The 20,570-nt window shown below is 44.4% G+C and overlaps 3 protein-coding genes across 7 annotated transcripts; 1 reads left to right on the forward strand and 2 right to left on the reverse strand.

The window, feature by feature from the left end:
* Positions 1–1,628: 1,628 nt before the first annotated feature.
* LOC117650218 (ethanolamine-phosphate cytidylyltransferase) lies at positions 1,629–7,872 on the reverse strand. 2 transcript variants are annotated; one of them, XM_034393461.1, is made up of 8 exons: positions 7,566–7,872; positions 6,801–6,938; positions 6,232–6,344; positions 6,089–6,155; positions 5,774–5,999; positions 5,481–5,681; positions 5,192–5,412; positions 1,629–5,106 (listed from the first exon to the last, which is right to left on the reverse strand). In XM_034393461.1, exons 1-8 carry the CDS (start codon positions 7,616–7,618, stop codon positions 4,941–4,943), a joined length of 1,185 nt encoding a protein of 394 aa, XP_034249352.1. In that variant the 5' UTR covers positions 7,619–7,872; the 3' UTR covers positions 1,629–4,940. The 2 variants fall into 2 exon arrangements, with proteins under 2 accessions (XP_034249352.1, XP_034249353.1); XM_034393462.1 differs by lacking the exon at positions 7,566–7,872 and adding an exon at positions 7,374–7,518.
* A 416-nt stretch (positions 7,873–8,288) lies between these two features.
* Positions 8,289–16,564, reverse strand: LOC117650217 (polycomb protein suz12-A). Of its 4 annotated transcripts, none has more exons than XM_034393458.1 (12): positions 16,372–16,564; positions 15,810–15,856; positions 15,546–15,726; positions 15,376–15,476; positions 15,110–15,296; positions 14,822–15,024; positions 14,337–14,384; positions 13,393–13,552; positions 13,085–13,305; positions 12,753–13,006; positions 12,484–12,669; positions 8,289–12,400 (listed from the first exon to the last, which is right to left on the reverse strand). In XM_034393458.1, the coding sequence occupies exons 1-12, from the start codon at positions 16,469–16,471 to the stop codon at positions 10,861–10,863; spliced, it is 3,228 nt and encodes a 1,075-aa protein (XP_034249349.1). In that variant the 5' UTR covers positions 16,472–16,564; the 3' UTR covers positions 8,289–10,860. The 4 variants fall into 4 exon arrangements, with proteins under 4 accessions (XP_034249349.1, XP_034249347.1, XP_034249351.1 ...); XM_034393456.1 differs by having other exon boundaries at positions 13,393–13,570; XM_034393460.1 differs by lacking the exon at positions 14,337–14,384 and having other exon boundaries at positions 16,372–16,563.
* Positions 16,565–19,458: 2,894 nt separating this feature from the next.
* On the forward strand, positions 19,459–20,463 carry LOC117651200 (WD repeat-containing protein 78-like). Its single transcript, XM_034395012.1, has one exon. The coding sequence runs from the start codon at positions 19,459–19,461 to the stop codon at positions 20,461–20,463; it is 1,005 nt and encodes a 334-aa protein (XP_034250903.1).
* Positions 20,464–20,570: the final 107 nt, after the last annotated feature.

The raw sequence follows: 20,570 nt of genomic DNA on the forward strand, positions 1-20,570 counted from the left end.
GAATCCGGTAACTTACCATTACTTCCAAGATTGGCGAGCGAATTTTCATCGTCTCGGTGGCTGGGAGCGCAGAGGAGGTGTTCGCGCTGAGAGACTTTGATTCGAATCCCGGGTACCGAAACATTTTTCTCAGTTGACTGCATGAATGCGGTACAATTAGCCCAAGTTCAGACTGCTCCACATTGAGGAGAGTCTCGGTGGCTCAGGGGGCTGAGGTGTTGGTCGTAGAGAGAAGCACTCGGGTTCGAATCCCGGATAAGAGTGTGGCTCATGTTTTCCGCCGCGGTGCTGCTTTTGCAGCAGCGTGTCAGATGGGTGGCCTACCTTGACGGCGCGGCTCATACACTGAATTAAAGGCCAGATATCTTCCAAACAATCTTGGCTGTTAAAGAATGCAAAAGAGAGTTCCTGCCGTCAGCCTCCGTCAGCGTGGCAAATGGGTGGTCTATCTTGGTGGCGCTGCTCTCTGTATATCACCTCTAGGATGCAAAAGAGTTCCCGCCGTCGGCTCCCACCCCCCCTACCCCCCCTCCCAGAAGGAGAGAGGAGTAGGGGCAATCATAAAGGGTTAGTAACCTGACCTGGCTGGTAGCGAACCAGGTCCAACGGGAAACATGTGCTGCCGCATGGCCTCCACGGCCCATCGCTCTGCCACCTGAGCTACGACAACACACCTGTGCGACACGTCTTTATCTTAGAGTGATGGTACCGGGGTTGAGAAGTAAACTGAGGAAAAGATTCACTCAACTGGGAATCGAACCCAGGTCTTCCTCCCACCGGCCGACACCTCTACCATATCGACCATCCAGCCACAGAGAAGCAACGCGATGTATCTTAGAGTGATGGTACCGGATTTGAGAAGTAACCTGAGGAAAAAGATTCACCCACCTGGGAGTCGAACCCAGGACTTCCTCCCGCCAGCTGACACCTCTACCATATCAGCCAACTAGCAACTGAGATGCAACGCGATCAATCTTAGAGTGATGGTACCGGATGTAAGAAGTAAACTTAGGAAAAGATTCACTCCTGGGAGCCGAACCCAGGCCAGCTAAAGAAAATAAATTTGTCATTGGGATTCGAATCCAAATCCTCATTCGAGGCGGCCGCTGCCTCTGCGCCTGCGCCTGCGCCCGGAGCCACCGAGACACATAAGCCTCCACAGCGTTGCCGATCGACCGTCCGACCGACCGTCTGCGACCGACCGACCCATTGTGGGATCACCTTTACCTGGCATTACATTTGTGGCAAAGAGGCCTGCAAAGCAAAACCTGAAGGGCTTCTCTTTCTGTACTGGGGATTTAAGGCTCTTAAGCTTTGAGCATGCACCGCGTAGGTAGACAGCCCATTCTCCCCAGCTTCTTCAACTAAACCTGTGTTCCAGGAAGTCATTTCCACACCAAATAGAATGTGTCAAAGACCATTGGGCACCGTGCATCTGTTTCTTAGACCCGTAGCAACGTTCTGTATAAATGTCAGACAAATCTGAGGTGGTAAACCCTTTTTGTCAAAAGAAAGCTACATACCTCATGCTTTTTTCACGGTATGGGCTAAAGAGTTCCCTATGTTGGCTCTCCAAATTTTGCAGCATTTGGATTCTGCTTGAGTGAAATGTGATAAGAGACAACATATCATTTAACAGCACAATTGCATTTATTAAATGAAGTACCTTTATATATATACAATAAACAGAACTGAACAAAGTAAACTTAATTAAGATTTCTTTAGATGTCTCAACTATTTTGTTTGGTCCATTGACGATCCGTTAGGCGATAAAATAGCAACAAGATGTGTGAAATCAGGTCCCAATTATCTACATTGGTGATATGACTAGGCAACAGACCAAAGAACAAGGCAATTTGAGAAATAAGCTACAATTCAAACTTGTGAACAATACAAGGTCTCCACAAAAGAGGAAAAATATTTCACTTGGAATAGCAGAACAATAGTGTATAGGTAAGTGGTGTTGGGGTAAAACTTTAAGAAATATATTGGCCTAAACCTATGCCAGAACACAAAATTACTAGATCTACTGTTTTGAAAGACAAAACAGTCATCCAACATTGTGAAAAACGGGATAAAAGTGTAAAGAATGTCATGGGACAATCGTGACTACATCTACTTTTCGTTCAAATATAGAATTGTAACAACAAATATTACCCAGAATGACCCAGTATAAGAATTACAAAACAACAATGCATGGAATGTTAACTTACATTTTCCTACAGTGTACTACAATAAACACTGCAGTGTCGTAATGTTCTGGTTTTTTTCTTGAATTATTCATTAGACATAGGATGCAAAAAAAAGGAAACCCAAAAAATACATGGATAAGAAAAATCTGTAAACTGTTGTTGCTCAGAGTAAGAAGATTTGTAAAATTTTAGCTCTGAGAAAAAAAGCACATAAACAAGCAGCTTTTCAGAAATAACTTTCATTTCACTTAAACCATAAATTGGAATAAATGGGAAGATATAAAAACAACATAAACCCAAATAATAATATACATCATCTCATGTAAAATTGTTTTTAACACATACAATTAGTTACGTCCACAACAAAAAGGTTTAAATATAATCAGGAAGTAGCAATAATAACAACAATACATGCTATGAAACTAATCTGAAATAATAGGTAAACTGACTACTTCATGCAAATTACAGGCAAACAGTAAGATCCTAGCTATCCACAAAATTTATTCCTACAAACATGGCAGCAACTCAACTTCATGGCTTCAGATTTAGTTTTATTATAGTAGAGAGCAGCATAGTAAAAATACCAATCCTTATAAAATTTTCTATCATGATGTGCTTGAGAAGCTGCAAGAAAATTGAGCCCTTGAGCGAAAATTATAGCATAAAATTTATTCACTCAAAAAACCAACACAAACACACTTGCAAACACACGCTCACATACGCACGCACACACACATGCACGCAGAGACAAACGCACCAGTGCACACACCCATATACACACCAGCACAAAACATACTACGAATACATGCCAGCAATTTATACTTTCACAGACTAAAGAGTCTCAATTTTGCGAGCAGCACTGACTTCCTTATAAAAATTGAAAAAAAAGAAAAACAAACAAAAACAAAAACCTAGGAGTGGAAGACAAACTTGAAGCACTTCATCTTAATTTGATCACAAAGTGACAAAAACAAGGCATATGCGTGGAATTAACTAATTGAACTTGGAATACAAGTCTAATTCAAAATACAATATCAATTCTCTTCTAACTAAAGCATATTAATCTAATACTTTAAAGAAGTTATTGCACACTCTCTCTCTCTTGTCATTTAAGAAAAGGTAAATAGAAATCTGCTTCCATCTTCAAGAGAATTAAAAAAATAAAATGGGCAGCATTAAAACACACTAAAATCAAAACTCCGCCACAGCTCAAGTACTACGATCTACACTCCACATAAAAAAAAATAATTTACATCAAACGACTCACAGAACAAAAAATAGGACTAGTCCAGGATCTCAAAATTAATTAGTAATAGTAATAGGAAATTGATGAGAGGATGAGCATGGTATTGACAGTTAAGGAAGATTCTTTGAGCCACATGCTTTCCTTCAACTGTTAGACTAGCATTAACTGTCAACAGTCAAAGAAAAAATATAGGAACATACTACAGTGCCAGAAATCAAACTCTAAGAAAAAGCAATCAAATCACAGGGTTCTAACACTGAACTCCATCAATCATTTTTTATACCAGAAGATCATGAGAAGCATGTTAAACTTTCCAGCAAATGGCACTAAAAGCTCCAATACAAAATAAAACAATTTTTAAACATTATCAACAGTACAACACAAATACATAAATCTAAAGTTTTTGCATGGATGGAATGTCCATTCATTCCATGATCATTAAAAATCACAAACACACTATGCACCTACAGCTCGCCTAGCACTCAAAACCTACAGTGAATGTGTACTGGTTGACTGTTGCAGGACAAAGCTGTCAATGCATAAAGTTTTGGTTGAAAAAAGTATCAAAAGAGTGGAATTTATGCTACTTAGTGTTCAGTCAATCAAAATGAACAAAATTAACATATTGTTCAAATGACTTAAATTTGTTTAATAAGTGATTTCAAAAGGTCAATCAGCAACAAATAGTTTAAAATTACTGGAAGCATAAATGAAACTTTCACTTTAAAAAACAAAACAAAAAAAAACCTATTTGTAGAAGGAAGAACACAATACATGAGTTCAATCAATGAAGCGTAGTAATATTTCCAACATTACCTGCCGCAGTGTCAATAACTAAACCGTACCTACTATCACTCCTACAGGGTACAAGGATTACATTTTCATCTATCACATGAGAAGAGTGTAAGTGATAAGGAATAACATGACCGAGAAAAACTTAGCACAAGGTTGGAAAACAGTTCAGAACAAGCAGAAATTGCGGAAGACCTATTCACAGGAAGACCCATTCACGGTTGGGTTTACCCTGGAACAGTAAAAAGGAGACATGCCTTGCATGAGTGTTAAAGGGCAATTTCGTTTGTTTTTGTTTTTTTAAACTCAAGTGAGGAATGACCTCAAGCAAAACAAAAAGAAAATGGAAATGGAAAATGGAACCAAAGCTAACAAAAAGGTTATGAAAATTCAGAAAACCAAATTTACACGGTCCAGTGAGAGCCAATGGATTGGGAATGATGAAGTTTTAAGAAGCCAACAAATATGATTTTTTTTACAGGTTGGAAACTACATACAGGGTGAAAAGGTAGAGACCAATATCCATAAGAGTTATCATCTCCTTGAGTAACTGACTTATATAGTATTTTGACATTCAAAGATGCACTTAGACGCTGAATGGTATTTTAAAACAAGAAGACTGTCTTATCAATATTTTCAATAACATTTTAAGACCATTTTCAGGGGATGCAATTGTCTCCCTTTTGAGACTCTTTCAAACGAGAAAATGTCTAGTTTGATACATTTGTAGGTTGTGAACCTCCAATAGAGCTGTTCAGTTTGCTGTTGCTGCAATGGTTACTGCAGGGAACTTTGCTCTGAATATTTTTCATGTGAGCTTCATAAGCTGCAAGTTCTTTCTTTTCTTTATTCCTGTTCCTTTCTTCATATTCCAGTCTACAAAAGAAAGACAGAGTGCAATGTAGTAGTAAGTAATGACGTAAGTAAATAAGAGTAAAGCCTTTCAGCAATAGGAACCAACCTGTGCATAATTATTCTGTTCACAATCTTCTCGGTTGTCATATCATTTTGGGAATCAATCGTGACAAATTTACCTTGGGCTTTTGGCTCAAGATATGGATCCCTCCCATCAATATCTGGTGAAATGTGAGTTTTACCATGGCAAACTACATCAACTTTGAAGTGCTCCATGAGATCTTTTGTTACTGCATAAGGAGCACCAATAACAACCTCTGAAACATACTAAAATCAAATAATTATTAGTTGGTCAGTAGAGTGAAGTAAAAGATACTAAATAAAACTGGTTATACCTTGCACGCAAGAACACTAAGCACACGTTCATGAAGATTCATTATAGGATAATTACTACCCTTGTATCTGTTAACAACTGGATCAGTGTGAAGACCAACAATGAGAAAATCTCCAAGTTTACGAGCCTGCTCTAAAAAGTCCAGATGACCAACATGAAAAACATCAAATGCTCCTGCTACATAGACAATTTTATCTCCTGGCTGAAAAATGTCAAAAGAAATAAAATGATAGTATTTTATATTTTATTTTAATTATACTAAATTATGATTCAGTTTTCATACAAAATCAATACCTTAGGCTCTTTGCCATCACTAAAGTGAATAATTTTTGAGGTAGTAGGTAAAAATTGAGAGCACCGAGTCCACGGGCTACGTGCAGTAGAGTCAAGACCCATAGTAGAGGAAGATTCACGGCTAACTTCATACTCTCTTTCACCTTGTCGGAAATGTTCTCTTGTCAGAAGCAGCATTCGTCCAACAACATCAGTTGTTGACACACCCGCAGTCCTTGATACCTCTCTGAAAGGTGAAAGAAGTTATAACAAAATGATCAAAAAGTCTTCAAAACACTAAAACAATTTGGGTGTTTTTTTTCTTAAAGTACTTACTTGTATCGTCCAGCACTCTTGACTAGGTGATAAGTATCCACCCCATCCGCTGTCATGGTTATGTCATCTAAACCACAAAAATCAATCAATGTGAAGTGCTTTAGTTTGGCACAATTTCAAACTAAACAATTGCTGGAACTTACCTCCATGTACACAAAAGTCACAACCATATCTGTCAAGGGTATCAAGTGTTGTTACGTAGGGTGCTCCTTCAACGACTTCATCCACCCATTTAATGCCTCGCACCATTTTATATCTGCAATCAAAAATTTCAAATTGTAATTTGCAGACCTCAAATTTTTTTAACACACTTTGCAAGCAACAAAATGTAAAAATTACATGTTTTCAGATGAGTTTGAGAGGTAACTCAAATGGAGTGGTGCAGAGTAAACATGACTTTTCTAGATTAGAGGAGTGAAATGACCACAAAAATAATTTTCTGACCCAGAATGCATGCTGCAGGAAAGCATTATCAGCCGTTCCTTTGATAATACAATCACATCTTTTTCTTTTATTTTTATTATTATTCATGTATGGTTTATTCCCCCATTCTGTTTTGAGGCTGCATCCAACCCTCTTTCTGTTCATATCTTTTATTTGTTAAACTTAAATCACTTAACATTCATGCAACTACTTTACTATTAAAGTCTATAAATAATAAATAATAATGAGGAGGATTTTATAACAAGAACTAGGAACAGGAGCCACTCACCTTTCCTGTTGACTGAACACAGGTGGTCCTTTGTGTTTAGAAATTTCTTCATCGGTGTGCACTCCAACAATCAGGTAACCTCCAAGAGCTTTGGCTTGACGCAATGAGTTGGCATGGCCAAAATGAACCATGTCATAGCTGTAATCAAAGCAAACAGGTTGACAGTGGTTAAATCAAATGTCTCCAGTGTACAGAAAACAGAAAATTCATCAATTTATTAATATTGTGACAAATTATTTAAAAAATTTAACTTTGTCTATTTTTTTCATTCATTTTTATTTTTACACCAATTCAATGTGTCATTGTTTTTGTTTTGTAAGTTTCTGTCTCCATTTTTTAAATTATTAATTGAGGAGCCCTATTCATGCAATGGGATTGCTAAACAAGTAATAAATGTCGAATGATTCGTCTAGTGTTTTTCAAGGTTAGATTGTCGTTCGCGGAAACCGCACGCGCGCATTTAAGCACGTTGCGTTGCCACGGCGCCCTGCCGCGCCACATTGTCGCGCATCCGCAGAACGGCCCGCGGCCTCAAGCCAAGTGGCGGACGATGGACGATGAAGCGACTGCGACCTAAACATTATTTCATGACGACAGCGAGCGCGGGCCGCGGGCAGGGCAAGGCAGGTTAAGCCCGTGTCCGTGTCAGTGCCCCTAGCCTTGGCTGCGGCTGCACGGCGATCTGTGCTTTTCCGCCCCCTACTGCCACTGCCCACTGCTTCGCCCCGACCAACATCCTCCAGGGCCAGGGCCGATTCGACTTACCAGCCATCGCACCACACACGCACTTGCTTCTTCTTGTCGTTGTCTTGAGACATTCCGTTCCGTTCCGCAGAGCACCGACCTTACACTGCGCCTTGATGACTCACGGCACCGAACATGCGATGCGGGCCAAAAGCCAATGAATGAACCCTTTGCGACGCGACGCGACGCAACCGCTGCGACCTCCCCGCCGTTCCGTCACTTGACAACCTCTCTCGCTGGCTACGCCACTACGTCCAAGTCCAGTCCGTCCAGTCCGAGCCGAGCCCAGCGGCGAGCGCGAGCGCAGCCAGCCAAAGCGCAAACGACAAACGACTGGGAGGGAAGGGGGAGGGAGGGACGGAGGGAGGGAGAGGGAATGCATGGGAGGCCTGTGCCTGGGATGCTTTCGCGGGTAGGGGCAGGGCCTGATTCACGTTCACGTTAGTTCACTTCTGAGATTTGGTGATGAAAAATTTTACTGTCCTAGACTAGAGTTGAGTTCTAGAGCCGTAGGGACTCTATAAGAGTTCTAACGTTCCCGGGCCGGAAAGCGCTGGGAAAGGAAAAGGTGGGAAATAGTGTACTTCTAACAGCACTTTCCACAGGCACTGCACCAAGGCCATTCTGTCTCTCTCTCAAGGTGCACTATCTGTCCTGAATTTTAAAAACTTGAGTCTGTTTCAAAACAAAAGTATTTGATGTTTGTTGTGAGAACATTCTGAATAAAGGAATTTACACATCAAGTATAAAGAATTCTGATTTATTACAGGTCTTGATACAATACCCAAGGACAAACTTAAATGACACCATTCTGGCAGTGTTAAATGTGAACATACACACACATAAAAGATGGAGTTGCATTCATATAATAGAGTGCATGGTGTTTGGATAAACAAACATCTCCACACTTTAAGTATTGGTTAACAAAGTGAAAAGACCGACTCCTGTATTGATTAACATGACTACTGCATAGAGATCTACAAGACCATTAAAAGTAAGAAAGGCACAATGTACACAAAATTGTTTTCATCACAATCTTTGAAACAAGGAGGAAACAATTCTAGAAATTAAGATTAGGAGAGTAAAGTAACCTTAACAGTCCAACAAAAAGGAAAACGAAAAAAAAAAAATCTCACTTAATGCTATGGCTTCAACTTCACCATAAAACAACATAATTTTCCAACCATCAAAACAATAAATATTCCTCTCCCACTTGCTTGCATATTCAAGGGAAATGCCTGGATATAAAAGGAAAATGAATACATCAATTGTGAAGGCCCAGACATTAAGATTCACAGATGAGGAGTTACACACCCAATAATGCAACAAGCATTAGAATTAAAAACCCAATGAGAAAAGTTCCAGTTTAATTTGCTTTCTTTCAAGAAAGTAACAAAAACAGTGCTACTAATCAATATTAGTTTGTCATTTAAAAAGTAAGATTTAAGAAAGAAAACAGTACTAATTGCTCTAAGGGAACTTCCACTTCCAATCTTTGGTTTCCTGTTATACATAAGACTATAATCCAAACATACAAGTTATAAATTTTAACATTGTACACCAATACCTGTTGTTTTATTTTGCAACTCGATGAGATACAAGAAATCATGTTCCAAACCGCATTGTTTGAAATCATACAATCTGATTTCAAAAAGTCACATCAAACACTTCTTTCAGACAGCAATAAAGTAAAAACAAAAAGAATAAGATTAAAAAAATTACACTGGCAGACACCATTAGGAGCATGAGTCAAAAGTTCCTTTAAAAAAGACAAATTTGGAAACAAACATTTAAAAATCCAATATGGAAAATTCAGCGTACATTGCACACATATCAACAACACTTCAAAATATGCTATTGTAATCAACAAAAATAACTTGAGCAGCAAGTGAATAAATTTATATTCTGCAATTGCATGACAACTTTGCTGCATCAAATAACATGTACAGTATAAAAAATATAAGAATAGCTATGGGGAAAATACAATTGTACAAGTCAATGAAGCACACCATGATGACAGATACAATGTACAATTTTATTTCTGCATCCAAGATTGATAGTTCTGTAAAATCAGCCACTTAACAAAATATTTGACAGTTAAGAAAATTTTGTGTATCAAAAGGGGTTCCATTTGCATGCAATTTAATAGTGTTAGAAGAGAACATCATCAAAAAAAAATACTCTATGACAGTATGAGCATGAAATTCCACTGTTAAATTAAAATTTAAATACAAGGTAAACATAAGATTTCAGTCTTCATAAAGGAAAATATAGCAGAGCAAGTGGTTTTCATAACAATTACCTGCTTTCTCAGTCAGATTTCTCATAACAATTCATTTATTGACTTAAGATTTGCTCAGATCAGTGGCTAAGTAAACCCAGGAAAGGGTAAGACGTTTTTTCATTTAAGACTTTAGATCTGTAAAATATGTTCACATCTTACAACTATGTAAACTATATACGAAAACTGCAGCATTCACACATTTAAAAAAAAAATCACACATTAAATCAAATGGTAATGGTTCATACAATTAAATTGCAGCTAAGTTAAAAGGCCATTGCAAGGACCATAACACAAATACATAAACAGTACTTAAAGAAGACAGGTTAAGGTGACCTAATGAATCCGACTCCCTTCAAAAAACCATACACAGGCTGCAAATTTTAAATATTTATCAAAGATTGAAAATTGTACTGGACACAAACCTACATGTATTGGAACAAGAAAAAATGGTCAAAAGACTCAAAAATAGTGTCAGGTTACAAATTATTACCTGTGGCTTGTTTACTCCACACATTAAAGGTTCAATTCTCATTAGAATAAATAAGCAGACTCTGTTGAGTGGCAGTAGACGAGCACTTGGTTGACAGTGATGCACGAATTACAATGGTACATGTCAAATGTCCATAATAACAATTCTAAAAAATATTGCATTGGATACTACATATTCACAGACTTGAGTGAGAGGCGTGTGCATATGTAGGCACAAGGCGCACATACACATACACACGCTACCACTTCCATATTTATTATACGTGTATACATATATATATAAGGACACCTCAGTGCCTGTGCCTCTGAAAAGTTGACATAATCCTTGCTTTCCTTTTAACTTGAGGTGCTAGGCTATTTAATTTGACTAAATGCCAAAGGCACAGTACTAGGATGAAAGCAGCATAATAGTGCTTCCATGGCAGTGTGGAGAAAAGAACACATGGAAAATAGGAATTTTATATCACACAAGCCAATTCACCATTTTAAGTGAAAAGCAAAGCAAAATTTTAGACCACATATTCAAAGGATCAGGGTTAACAACTAGCTGGTAACTCCTTTGGAAGGAACAGTCTGAATCGGACTGGGTTCAGAGCTTTGGTTACTGGAAAATGATTTTCTTCTAAGTAAAACCAAACTACTGTCTTGAGTTGATGGAGAATCAGTACATATGGACTTCCTTCGCTGTATGGCATTTTCTTCCAGATCTGTTGGTATTCCAATAGAATTCGGTCCAAGACTAGGCTTCCGTTTTGTATCAATTAGATCAAAGGTAGTAGAAGGGACTTTGTTGCCGCTTGCAGACACAATTTCTTCCACAAGAGGTGACACCTCTACAGTACAGTTGGAGATAAGTTTTCCATCTGCCAATAGAGGAACACCATTTGAAATAGTGGGCTTCTTTTTAAATTCATTATTTTGCACAGCTGAATTAGTGACACAATTAATTTGAGGTTTTGTTCCGTTTGTAGCTATAGCAGGAAGCGACATTCGTTTCTTGGGATCGCTGACACCTTGAGAAGTGCCTTTATTACCCACTGGCTGCATGTGCTGGCTCAAACTGGTTACAACTACTTTTTTGGACTCATTTATGTTGGAAGAGCCGGCTGGGAATACAGTTGATCCGATGGATGAGGTCAGTTTTCTTTTCAGCTCAGAGCTCACAGTTCCAAGTTGGGAGGACATTGCCTGAGGTTTGCCATTTGGTTGAGTAACTATTTTCTTTTTAACTGGTGGTTCAATTGAGAAACCACTCATACTTTTTGATTTATTCTGACTTGGACTTGGAGAGAGCCCTTGTGAAGGTGACTTCCTCTTAAGAGCATCAGCACTGCCAGAATCAGCTAGCTGAGGTTTTGAGTTTAGATTGAATGAAGGTTTCTGGCTCTGAGTGGACTGGGCTTTCCCTAGAATAAGTGGACCCTTCTGCTGGGAATGAATACTAGGAGGAAAAGACCCATTTTTAGAAGACACAATTTTCTTTTTATCGGGATCACTGCTGCTGCTGCTACAACTACTGCTACTACTAACACATTTTTTCTTTGTTGTGACAAAATCACTTGAAGTGGATGAAGCTGATGAACTGGAACAGCTACTCTTCTGGTTACCAGCTTTTTCATTATCATCCTCATCATCTTCATCCTCATAATCTTCTTCATCTTCCTCATCATCTTCCTCATCATCGTCATCTTGTTGTTGGGTTTTGCGTCTACTAGGACTTTCACTCTTGTATGATCCCGGACTATAAAGCTTTCGGCGAGCACTTGGGTCAACATTCAATCCAGAGGGAGCTTGATTCTTGAAATGAGAAGGAGTATTTTGCTTCTCCTTTGCACCAGATTTGATCCAATGCTCTTTCTGTGCTTCCCATGATCCCTGCATGGCTGTAGCATGATGGTCCTTCACCATCTCGTGAAGTTGTTGGACTATCTGATAAAGTGCCACTGGACTGACCAGTCCATAGTCAAATAAACTGCACATATGGACAATAAAATTTCGATATAAGTTCTTGTCCAGCAATTCCTTTCCTTTCTTCTCAAGAAATTTAGTGCATGCTGTAGGTACTTGACAGTCACCTACATATCTAAACAACACAAAGCAGAATATGTGTTTAACAACTCACTTCCATCAATCAAATTGAAAATTGATCATCATTTTGCATCTTACCCTTCTTTCATCACATGAAGATTCCACATCTTCATCAGCTCTTTTTCACCTTCATTGACATCAGTGAATTCATCTATCATCATCATTGTCTTGGTTTGCAACCACTTAGGGTCATTTTCACCCTCCGAGTCGTTGTCCATCTCTTTCGGATGTACAGGTAGACAAGTTACGGTGTGATGATACAGACTAAACAAGAAATTTGCGTAAATTATAAGCACATTTCTAAAACAGACTTTAAATTATGAAGACCTGTCACAGTGAATGTTTACCGATTGTGTCCTGTGATAAAAGATCGCTGTAAGTCACCGGATTCTTCTTCTAACTCCACAAATTCAGACAGTGATGGCTTTTGTCTCTTTGGGTGGCAAACAAGAATATTCGACACTGAAGTGCGGATCTGCGGACCATTTCTGGAGAACGCAGATCCTCCAGGCTGAGCAATCACATCATGAGGAGATCCCGTGTAAGATCCGTCATAAGACTCGTTTATGGCTACATCAACACGAGCCATGTTAGGTAAGGGCTGTAAAACAAAGTGTTTTCTCTTAAGGACGAGGAAAAAAGAAACTTAAAATTTCGATAACAGAAAACTGCAACTTACAGTATATGTAAAAGTAAACCTAGCATGACAAAGTTTGAGATGCTTGAGTAGAGAAAAAAGAGAGCCACAATCTAATGAGCACCATGGACAGTGCAGGTCACTGCAAGGTTCAGTTTGCTGACGAGAATTGTTGTTGTAGTGGAACTGATACACTATCACAGGCTTTCCAGATTTCTTGTCTTCTTCTTTCTTGTCTCCAACTTGTTTTTTAGCGGCCCGATCTTGATATAAAAGGACAAACAGCATACAGAGCAATTAGAAGACTCAATAGTAGATACACAGAAGCTTCAAAAAGTATCAGCTGTTACCTTGTCTATTTTCTTTATTTCCATTACTATCCAGAACTTCTTCCTCTCGGGATGGCATGAGGCGAGGGCGGTCTACAAAGGAGCTCCGTTGTTCTCTAGACCATTCCAGTTTGAACTTGAGGGTAGGTCCGTTAGAAAAGAGTTCAAAGGAGTTGCAATCCTGAGGAGGAAAGACACGCTGTCAGCGTAAATGCAACAGCTTATTATTAATTATGGAACAAAATATTATTGGAGTAAGATAACACAGGAGTGCCGTGCGCCTTATCACGAAAACAAATTAGTGAGTGACCAAACAAGCTCAGCTAGGTGTGGGTGTTAGACAAACACAAACCCATAACCCACCAATCAACAAGAGGGAAGGGAAAACAAGCCATAAAGCATATAGGTATAACAAACAGGATTCCAGGCAAGGAAAACAATGTACATTAACTTGTCCCAAAGGGTGTCCTCTCCAAATCAACTGGAGCAAAAGAAGACTAGTAGGCAAATTATTTGGCCAATTCATGTACTGCATGGTAGTCAGAGGCCAAACTTTATGTTGAAAGTATATACTAAGGGATTCTAAACTTTCTTATTATTATTTTTGTTACACACATGTACGTTTGTCAACATGTGACGTTTAAGCTGTTTTATCTTAATAATGATAACAAGTTGATGTAAAATATAAGACACTTCCTTATTGAAGAAGGGAAAAGGAGCAGGATCACTTCCATCAACCCATTATCAACCAGGTTAGTTTTAATGATAGAATGATGTATTAAATTATGTACAACAGACATCAAGTTGGGTCTCTAAGTTCAAATGCTCTCAGTTATTGACAGCTTAGCGGAAAGATGCATTTTAAGCTTGACACGGACAGGGGGGCAAGTCTAGAATATGCTTATGTGAAGCACAAGGAATTGTTTGGTGGCTCAACCAGCAAGACATGCTGAATTGGCACTTACCATAAAATCTGTAACTGCGAATTCTCGCAGACGCTGCAGAGGAGCAAGCTAATAGGGCAAAGTGAAAAGTAGTCTAGACTGTCTAGGCACTGACACTCAACATGTTTATGCAGTACACAAAATAAAAATATGTTGGAGGACACAATTTGTTTGGATCTGAGATCATTCTACTTGCCACCTGACTTGAAGACACATAACCCAAACTATACCGATGCAGCTTTCCTGAACTAGCTAATAAACAATTAAAGTTTCTTACTTTTCAAAATCAATTCTGAATCTATTTTCCCAAAATTAATTTAGAAAAAAATGCCTACAACTTAATGTTTTTACATTGTTTCTATATCAACCAACAACCCACAAACTGAACTGTGTCACTCACAAGCAATACAATTGAAAGCACACCATCCAAAAGATTGATTTAGAGAATTCAAAAGTAACATTGAGTAGTAGGGGGAAAAAAGTGGATTGTGTTCTAACATAATTACCTCATTGAGATCTCCAATTGGCTCCCAGGATGGAAATTTCCTGGGTAAATTTCTTGGTTGCACCAGCTCATCCATCAGTAACTCATAATCACCATCACCCAACAAGCACTGCTTCTGCTTGTCATATATCACAAGGTCTGTCCCAAATAATTTTATCTCATCACGGCTTGTTGATGTTCTGCGTCTTTTGGTAACAGGTTCCACTGAAGGTAAATAAGGTCACCATTAGTATATCATACTATCCAAAGAGTTAAAACAACCCCCTAACAAAACTGCAGTAGAACATACCAGATTCTTGATCACTGCCGTTTGCTCCATTGACTGGGGCATTATACACCCTCAAAAGTAGATGGTACGATTTCACTTCGCCTGGATCCTCACAAAATTCATCGACTGAAATTGAAACTGTTGGCGCTTTGGGAGGAGGACATTCTTCTGATGGATTAGTTGGGACAATACTCGTCCCAACAGTTACCTTAAATGAAATGTGATACAATGAAATAGCGTCTAATGACACAATATAAAATTCAGAGACAACAGTTTCTTCTACTTACAGACATAACTGGTGAAGTGGTGTCCTTTCTTTTCTTGTGGCATATTTTTAACAGCAGTGTCTCAACTTTTACAGGTTCTTTGGGCGCTTCACAGGCAGGGACTGATTTTAAAAGTTTCTATTAGTGAGTGGCATGAACTTAGTAAGAGATTTCCAAAGTTTTAAACATACCAGGTTTCTTGTCATAAAACCCAAGGAAAGTAATGGTCATAAAACCGCCCCTGAGAGCAGCAGGAACAAGACTTTTTGATACTCTTTCTAGTATTGAATCCACCTCAAAATTTCTTCGACTTTTATGACTCCTGGACATGCGGTACTGCATGTAACTAAGATTGCGTTGTAAAAATATTGGCTGTTGAGTAGAGACAAAAATGTTGTTGAATGAGAGGTTGACATGCCGGAGCAACAAGGGTGTCTTTAATTATTAATACTCACAGAATTTGCATTCCTGACTCTAAGGTATCTATAAATCTGTGTAGGTTCTGGAAGAAAGAAAGAGGGGACAGAAATGATAATTTAGTAGTTTTGAACGTTTGAAATAAGGAAACAAAGTGAGGAAAATTTTAAATAAAGACTATAAACAAAACTACTGGAAATGATGCTGGGACTTTTATAATGAAGATAAACGAAAATTTCTTATCCCATTGAGTATTTCTTGTACCACTCCAACCCTTAACTGAGTGCAACTTGAATAAAAAAAAACATTGTGTCGGAATGCCGGAATGAAAGGGCTGCATAACCTGTACATAAGTGGAGGGAACGGGCGAGAGGCCTTCTGCCTCCCATCCATAGCAGAGGCTGGCAATATTTACGCCAATTATAACGGGAAACCTAGACGGACGATTCCCTCACAGGACTGGGCGTTTGGGCGGAAACCCAACAGCAATAATTCGACAAGAATTGTTTATTGTTTTGCATTGGGCCTTGGGCTTAGGCAATGGCCGGGCGTAGCGCAGCGGCCGCTTCCACATTTCAACGTCCATTTTACAGTACTCACTCTCAAATGCTTGCAGGAAAAGGTCGTGGTCATTTTTCGCCGCATCGGACCGCTGGGTTTTGGACGTTTCTCCTTCTTTATCTCGCTTTTTAGGTGGCATAGCGGATTTGGAAGATCAGATAATTTTGTCTACAAAACACACCCTCGGCCCGCGAACCAGGCTCCGTGCCGTTGGCCGAAGTTTACTTTGATACGCAGGGTAGCCAAACTAGCGACGCTACAGCTGGAACGTTTTTCAAGCCGCCATGCCACGCATTGTCAACTTGTATCATCTCAAGCAACATCAACTTGAGAAACAAATAGAAAGTCTAATCATTTTATGAGTATAGTTTCATTCTGCCTTTTCCCCGAAATACCAGTTTAATGTCGGGAGTGGTGGACGCCTGGGACGAACAGCTTCCCTTTCCTGTATTGGTCAGCTGTTTTGTAACTAACGCCTTGTTTGTGCCCCTGGTGCATTCTCCACCTTGTTCGTGACGCATCGGCGAACTTCGCCGAAAGAGCCTTGAATGGGGTCGCTAGTTAAAGTCTTCGACCGTGACCAATTTTGGTACTTCTCCATGCATGGTTCGGGAGTGTTTGGACTGCACGCCGCGCGGCCGCCGGCACTGTAGGAATCAAAAAGCAAAATGGACCAATGAGTGAAGCACCTCGGAACTGCTCGCACTTTGCCACCCACACAGATGCCGTGTGATTGCCGTCTAGGAACACCTAGAGCCTGTCGCATTTGGCACGTTCATTCCGGATCCAGTCTCCAGTGCCGCGAGTGGCCGCGAGAGCCACCGATCGGAAACGCACTCCCTCCCCAACCGCAGAGCACACACAGCACACACCCTTTCCCCCTCCCACCCATCATCCCGCGGTTAGGTAATTCGCCTTGCGCTGAGGCGCCGAGGGCCAGCACGGCACCTTTTATCTCCCCGGCAGGACAGGGGCTCCATTCACGTTGAATCTGTTTGCCCTGTTCCCTGCGGTGTTCGCCATGCCTGTTTGTGAATGTTGGATTCAGGAGCGAAAGGATTCGCCTGTACGACGAGAACGACGAGGACGTCACCCCGCAGCCGTTGGTGTTCAGTGGGTTCGAGGAGGAGGGGAAGGACGATGAAGAGGAGCCGCTCATCGTGGACAGCTTCCAAGACTTCGGCCAGGTGAACCGGCTGTGCGTGGCAAATAACCGACTGTCGGCGAGAGCTTACTCACTGTCACTGTGAAAGGTGGTGCGCACCACCACCGAGAGCTACATCGCCACCCTCCCGGACGACCGCACGCCGACGCCCTCCTCCGGGGCGGGCCCTGGCGGCGGCCCTGGCGGCGGCCCTGGCTCGGAGCGGCACGACGAGGACACCGAGGCCGGCGCTGAGGCGGCCAGCCAAGGGGGCGGCTCCAGGGCGGCGGGGGAAGACGGCGAGGACGGCGACGAGGACGAGGACGGCGGCGAGGGAGACATCGACGACACCGCGTCCACGCCACCGCCGCGGATCCCGACGCCCATCCTGCAGGTCAGCACCGCGTACCGCGAACCGCGTGGGCGTTGTCCGGGACTCGCGAGACTCGGCAATCGGGTTGGTCCTGTTGCAGGCACTGCAGGCCATCCGGCACTACAAGCCGCCGCCGGAGCCGCGGACGACGTACTTCCTGCAGGAGACCAGGACGTTCTGGCTGTTCGAGCTGGTGAGCAAGTGCCTGCCGTGGCACGGCGCGGAGGCGGGCGACGAGGCGGCGCGGTCGCGGCGCGAGGACGGCCACTACTTCTGGCTGACGTACGCCGAGGGCCGGCTGCGGCACCGCCACCACGCCGAGGCGCAGACCGCCGTCACGCTCACCAAGAAGCAGCGCACACAGACCATGGCGGTGCACAGCAGCAGCGTCAAGCTGTTCGCCACCGAGTGGGACCTGTACGACACCTTCCGCAAGGTGAACATCGCCAGCAGGTTGGCGGGCCGCGGCGGCGCCAGGTCCGGCGCCATCGCCCCGGTCGCCCCGCGGCAGGACGCGCCGCCGGCGTCCTCCAGCCGGTCGCTGCTCACCGCCCCCGCCACGCCCTCCGCCACGCCGGCCAGCGGCTCCGGCAACGGCAGCGACAAGGACGGCGTGGACGCGGCGGACAGGCCGGACAGGCCGGACAGGCCGGACAGGCCCAAGGTGCGAGGCAGCGGCTGGGCGCGCCTCGCCGCCGCCACGGCCAGGGAGGCGGCCTCCAGGACCACCATCATCCGCATCGGCGAGCAGCCCGTGTCTCCGCGGCGCCGTCTGCTCAAGTCCAGCCAGGACCTGCTGGAGTCCAGGGAGTTCCGCCTGGCCGCCACCATCTGCGAGCGCCTCCTGGCCTCCAACAGCTACCGCCGCCGCCAGGTGCGTCCGCCCTTGTTGCACGTCCGTCTCTCTCGCACTCATGGGGCGTCTCGCCGAGGTGCGAGGGAGACAGTGCCGCGACAGCACTCGGCGCCGCTGCTGCCATTGGCGTGCTGCGTTCTCTCTACAGGAGATCTTCATCGGGCACCCCCGGCTGGTGGCGCGGCAGAGGCCCTCCGAGTTCCGGTACGTGGTCACGCGGCTGTTCGAGCTGTACAACCCGGACACGGAGGGGCTGACGGTGACGGGCGTGGCGTGGAACGGCAAGGACCGCACCATCCTGGCCGCGGGCTACGGCTGCTACCTGCTGTCGGACGACCCGGCGCGCGGACTCGTGTGCTGCTGGAGCATCAAGAACCCCTTCCAGCCCGAGCGCATCTACCGCCTGGACAGGTATGGGTGGGCCTGGAGGGCCTGGAGAACCTGGGGAGTCGCAGTGAACCAGACGACCGGTGAAGGCCCAGAGTCGCTAAATGGGACTCGAACCTAACGTCTGACCCCGCCAATAGGATTGCTCTCCGACCGAACGAGGGAATCAATTAGTGGGGTCACACGTTCGTTTCGAGTCCGTCTAGAGCTCAAAGCGCGTCTAGAATTTTGGCCACCGGCTCCAGTCTTCTGACCCACTGTGAACGGGCAATGCGTTCCGTCTCGCAGTCGAGCGCGGCGAGGCAGGGCCAGGCAAAGCCCTCGCCGCCTCGCTCGGTTGGCGTAGTTGGCGACGCTCCACGATCGATGCCGGCTGCCCTGTTCTGTTCCAGCGCGGTGACGGCCCTCAGCTTCTCGGCGGACCGGCCCAACCTGCTGGCCGCGGCCGTGCAGGCGGGCCACGTGTACGTGGTGGACGTGTCGCTGCACGTGGAGGACGCGCGCGCCGTCCGCCGCCTGCAGAGCGGCAAGGCGCCCACGGCCTTCGCGCCCGTGTGGGACGTGCAGTGGTTCACGTACACGGACTTCGTGGCGAGCGCCGAGGAGGTGCTGGCCGTGGGCGACGACGGCTGGGTGTGCAAGTGGAACCTGGACCGCGACTGGGAGTCGTACCCGCTGTGCCGCGTGCAGCACTACCCGGAGCCCGGCCGGTCCAGCCCCAAGGCGGCCAAGGGCGTGGCCGACCCCGGGGCGTGCGAGCCGCGCGTGCTGTCGGCGCTGTGCGTGGCGCTGCTGCCCGGCACGCGCTACCTGGTCGCCACCAAGGAGGGCGTGGTGGCCGAGTGCCACGTGCACCGCCGCTCCAGCCGGCCCGTGCTCAGCGCCGCGCACGCCGGCCCCATCTACGCCATCCGGCGGTCGCCCTTCTGCGGCAACCTGTACCTGACGGCGGGCGCGGACTGGACGGCGTGCCTGTGGCTGCGCGGCTGGGAGGAGCCGCTGGTCAAGCTGTGCAGCCCGCAGAACGCCGCCGTGGAGTCCGCGGCCTGGTCGCCGTGCCACGCCACGCTGCTGGCCACCGCGTCGGGCAAGGAGCTGCAGGTGTGGGACATCGCGCGGCGCGCCGCCTCCGCGCGCCCCGTGGCCGTGGTGGTCAACGAGCGTGCCCAGAGGTTCACCCGCGTCGACTGGGCGCGCGACGGGCTGAGCCTGGTGTCGGGGGACCGCGCCGGCCACGTCTGGGTGCACCACCTCGGCGACCTGCCGCACCGGCCCCGCCTGCCCAGGGAGGCCCTGGTCGCCGCGCTCAGCGTGCTCGTGCCGCCACACCGCAGGCCCCTGCTCCGGGAGAAGCTCCTCTGCGACGACTGAGACTGAGAGACTCAGACGCTAAAGGGACGCTCCGCCCTCCGCCTGCAAGAAGCCGAACACCGCGAGGTGATGAACATTGTCGCTGGCGCCATGGAAACCGTTTCAGG

This window comes from Thrips palmi, unplaced genomic scaffold (genome assembly GCF_012932325.1).
Source record: "Thrips palmi isolate BJ-2018 unplaced genomic scaffold, TpBJ-2018v1 HiC_scaffold_5, whole genome shotgun sequence".
In the NCBI taxonomy this organism is placed as follows: Eukaryota; Metazoa; Arthropoda; class Insecta; order Thysanoptera; family Thripidae; genus Thrips; species Thrips palmi.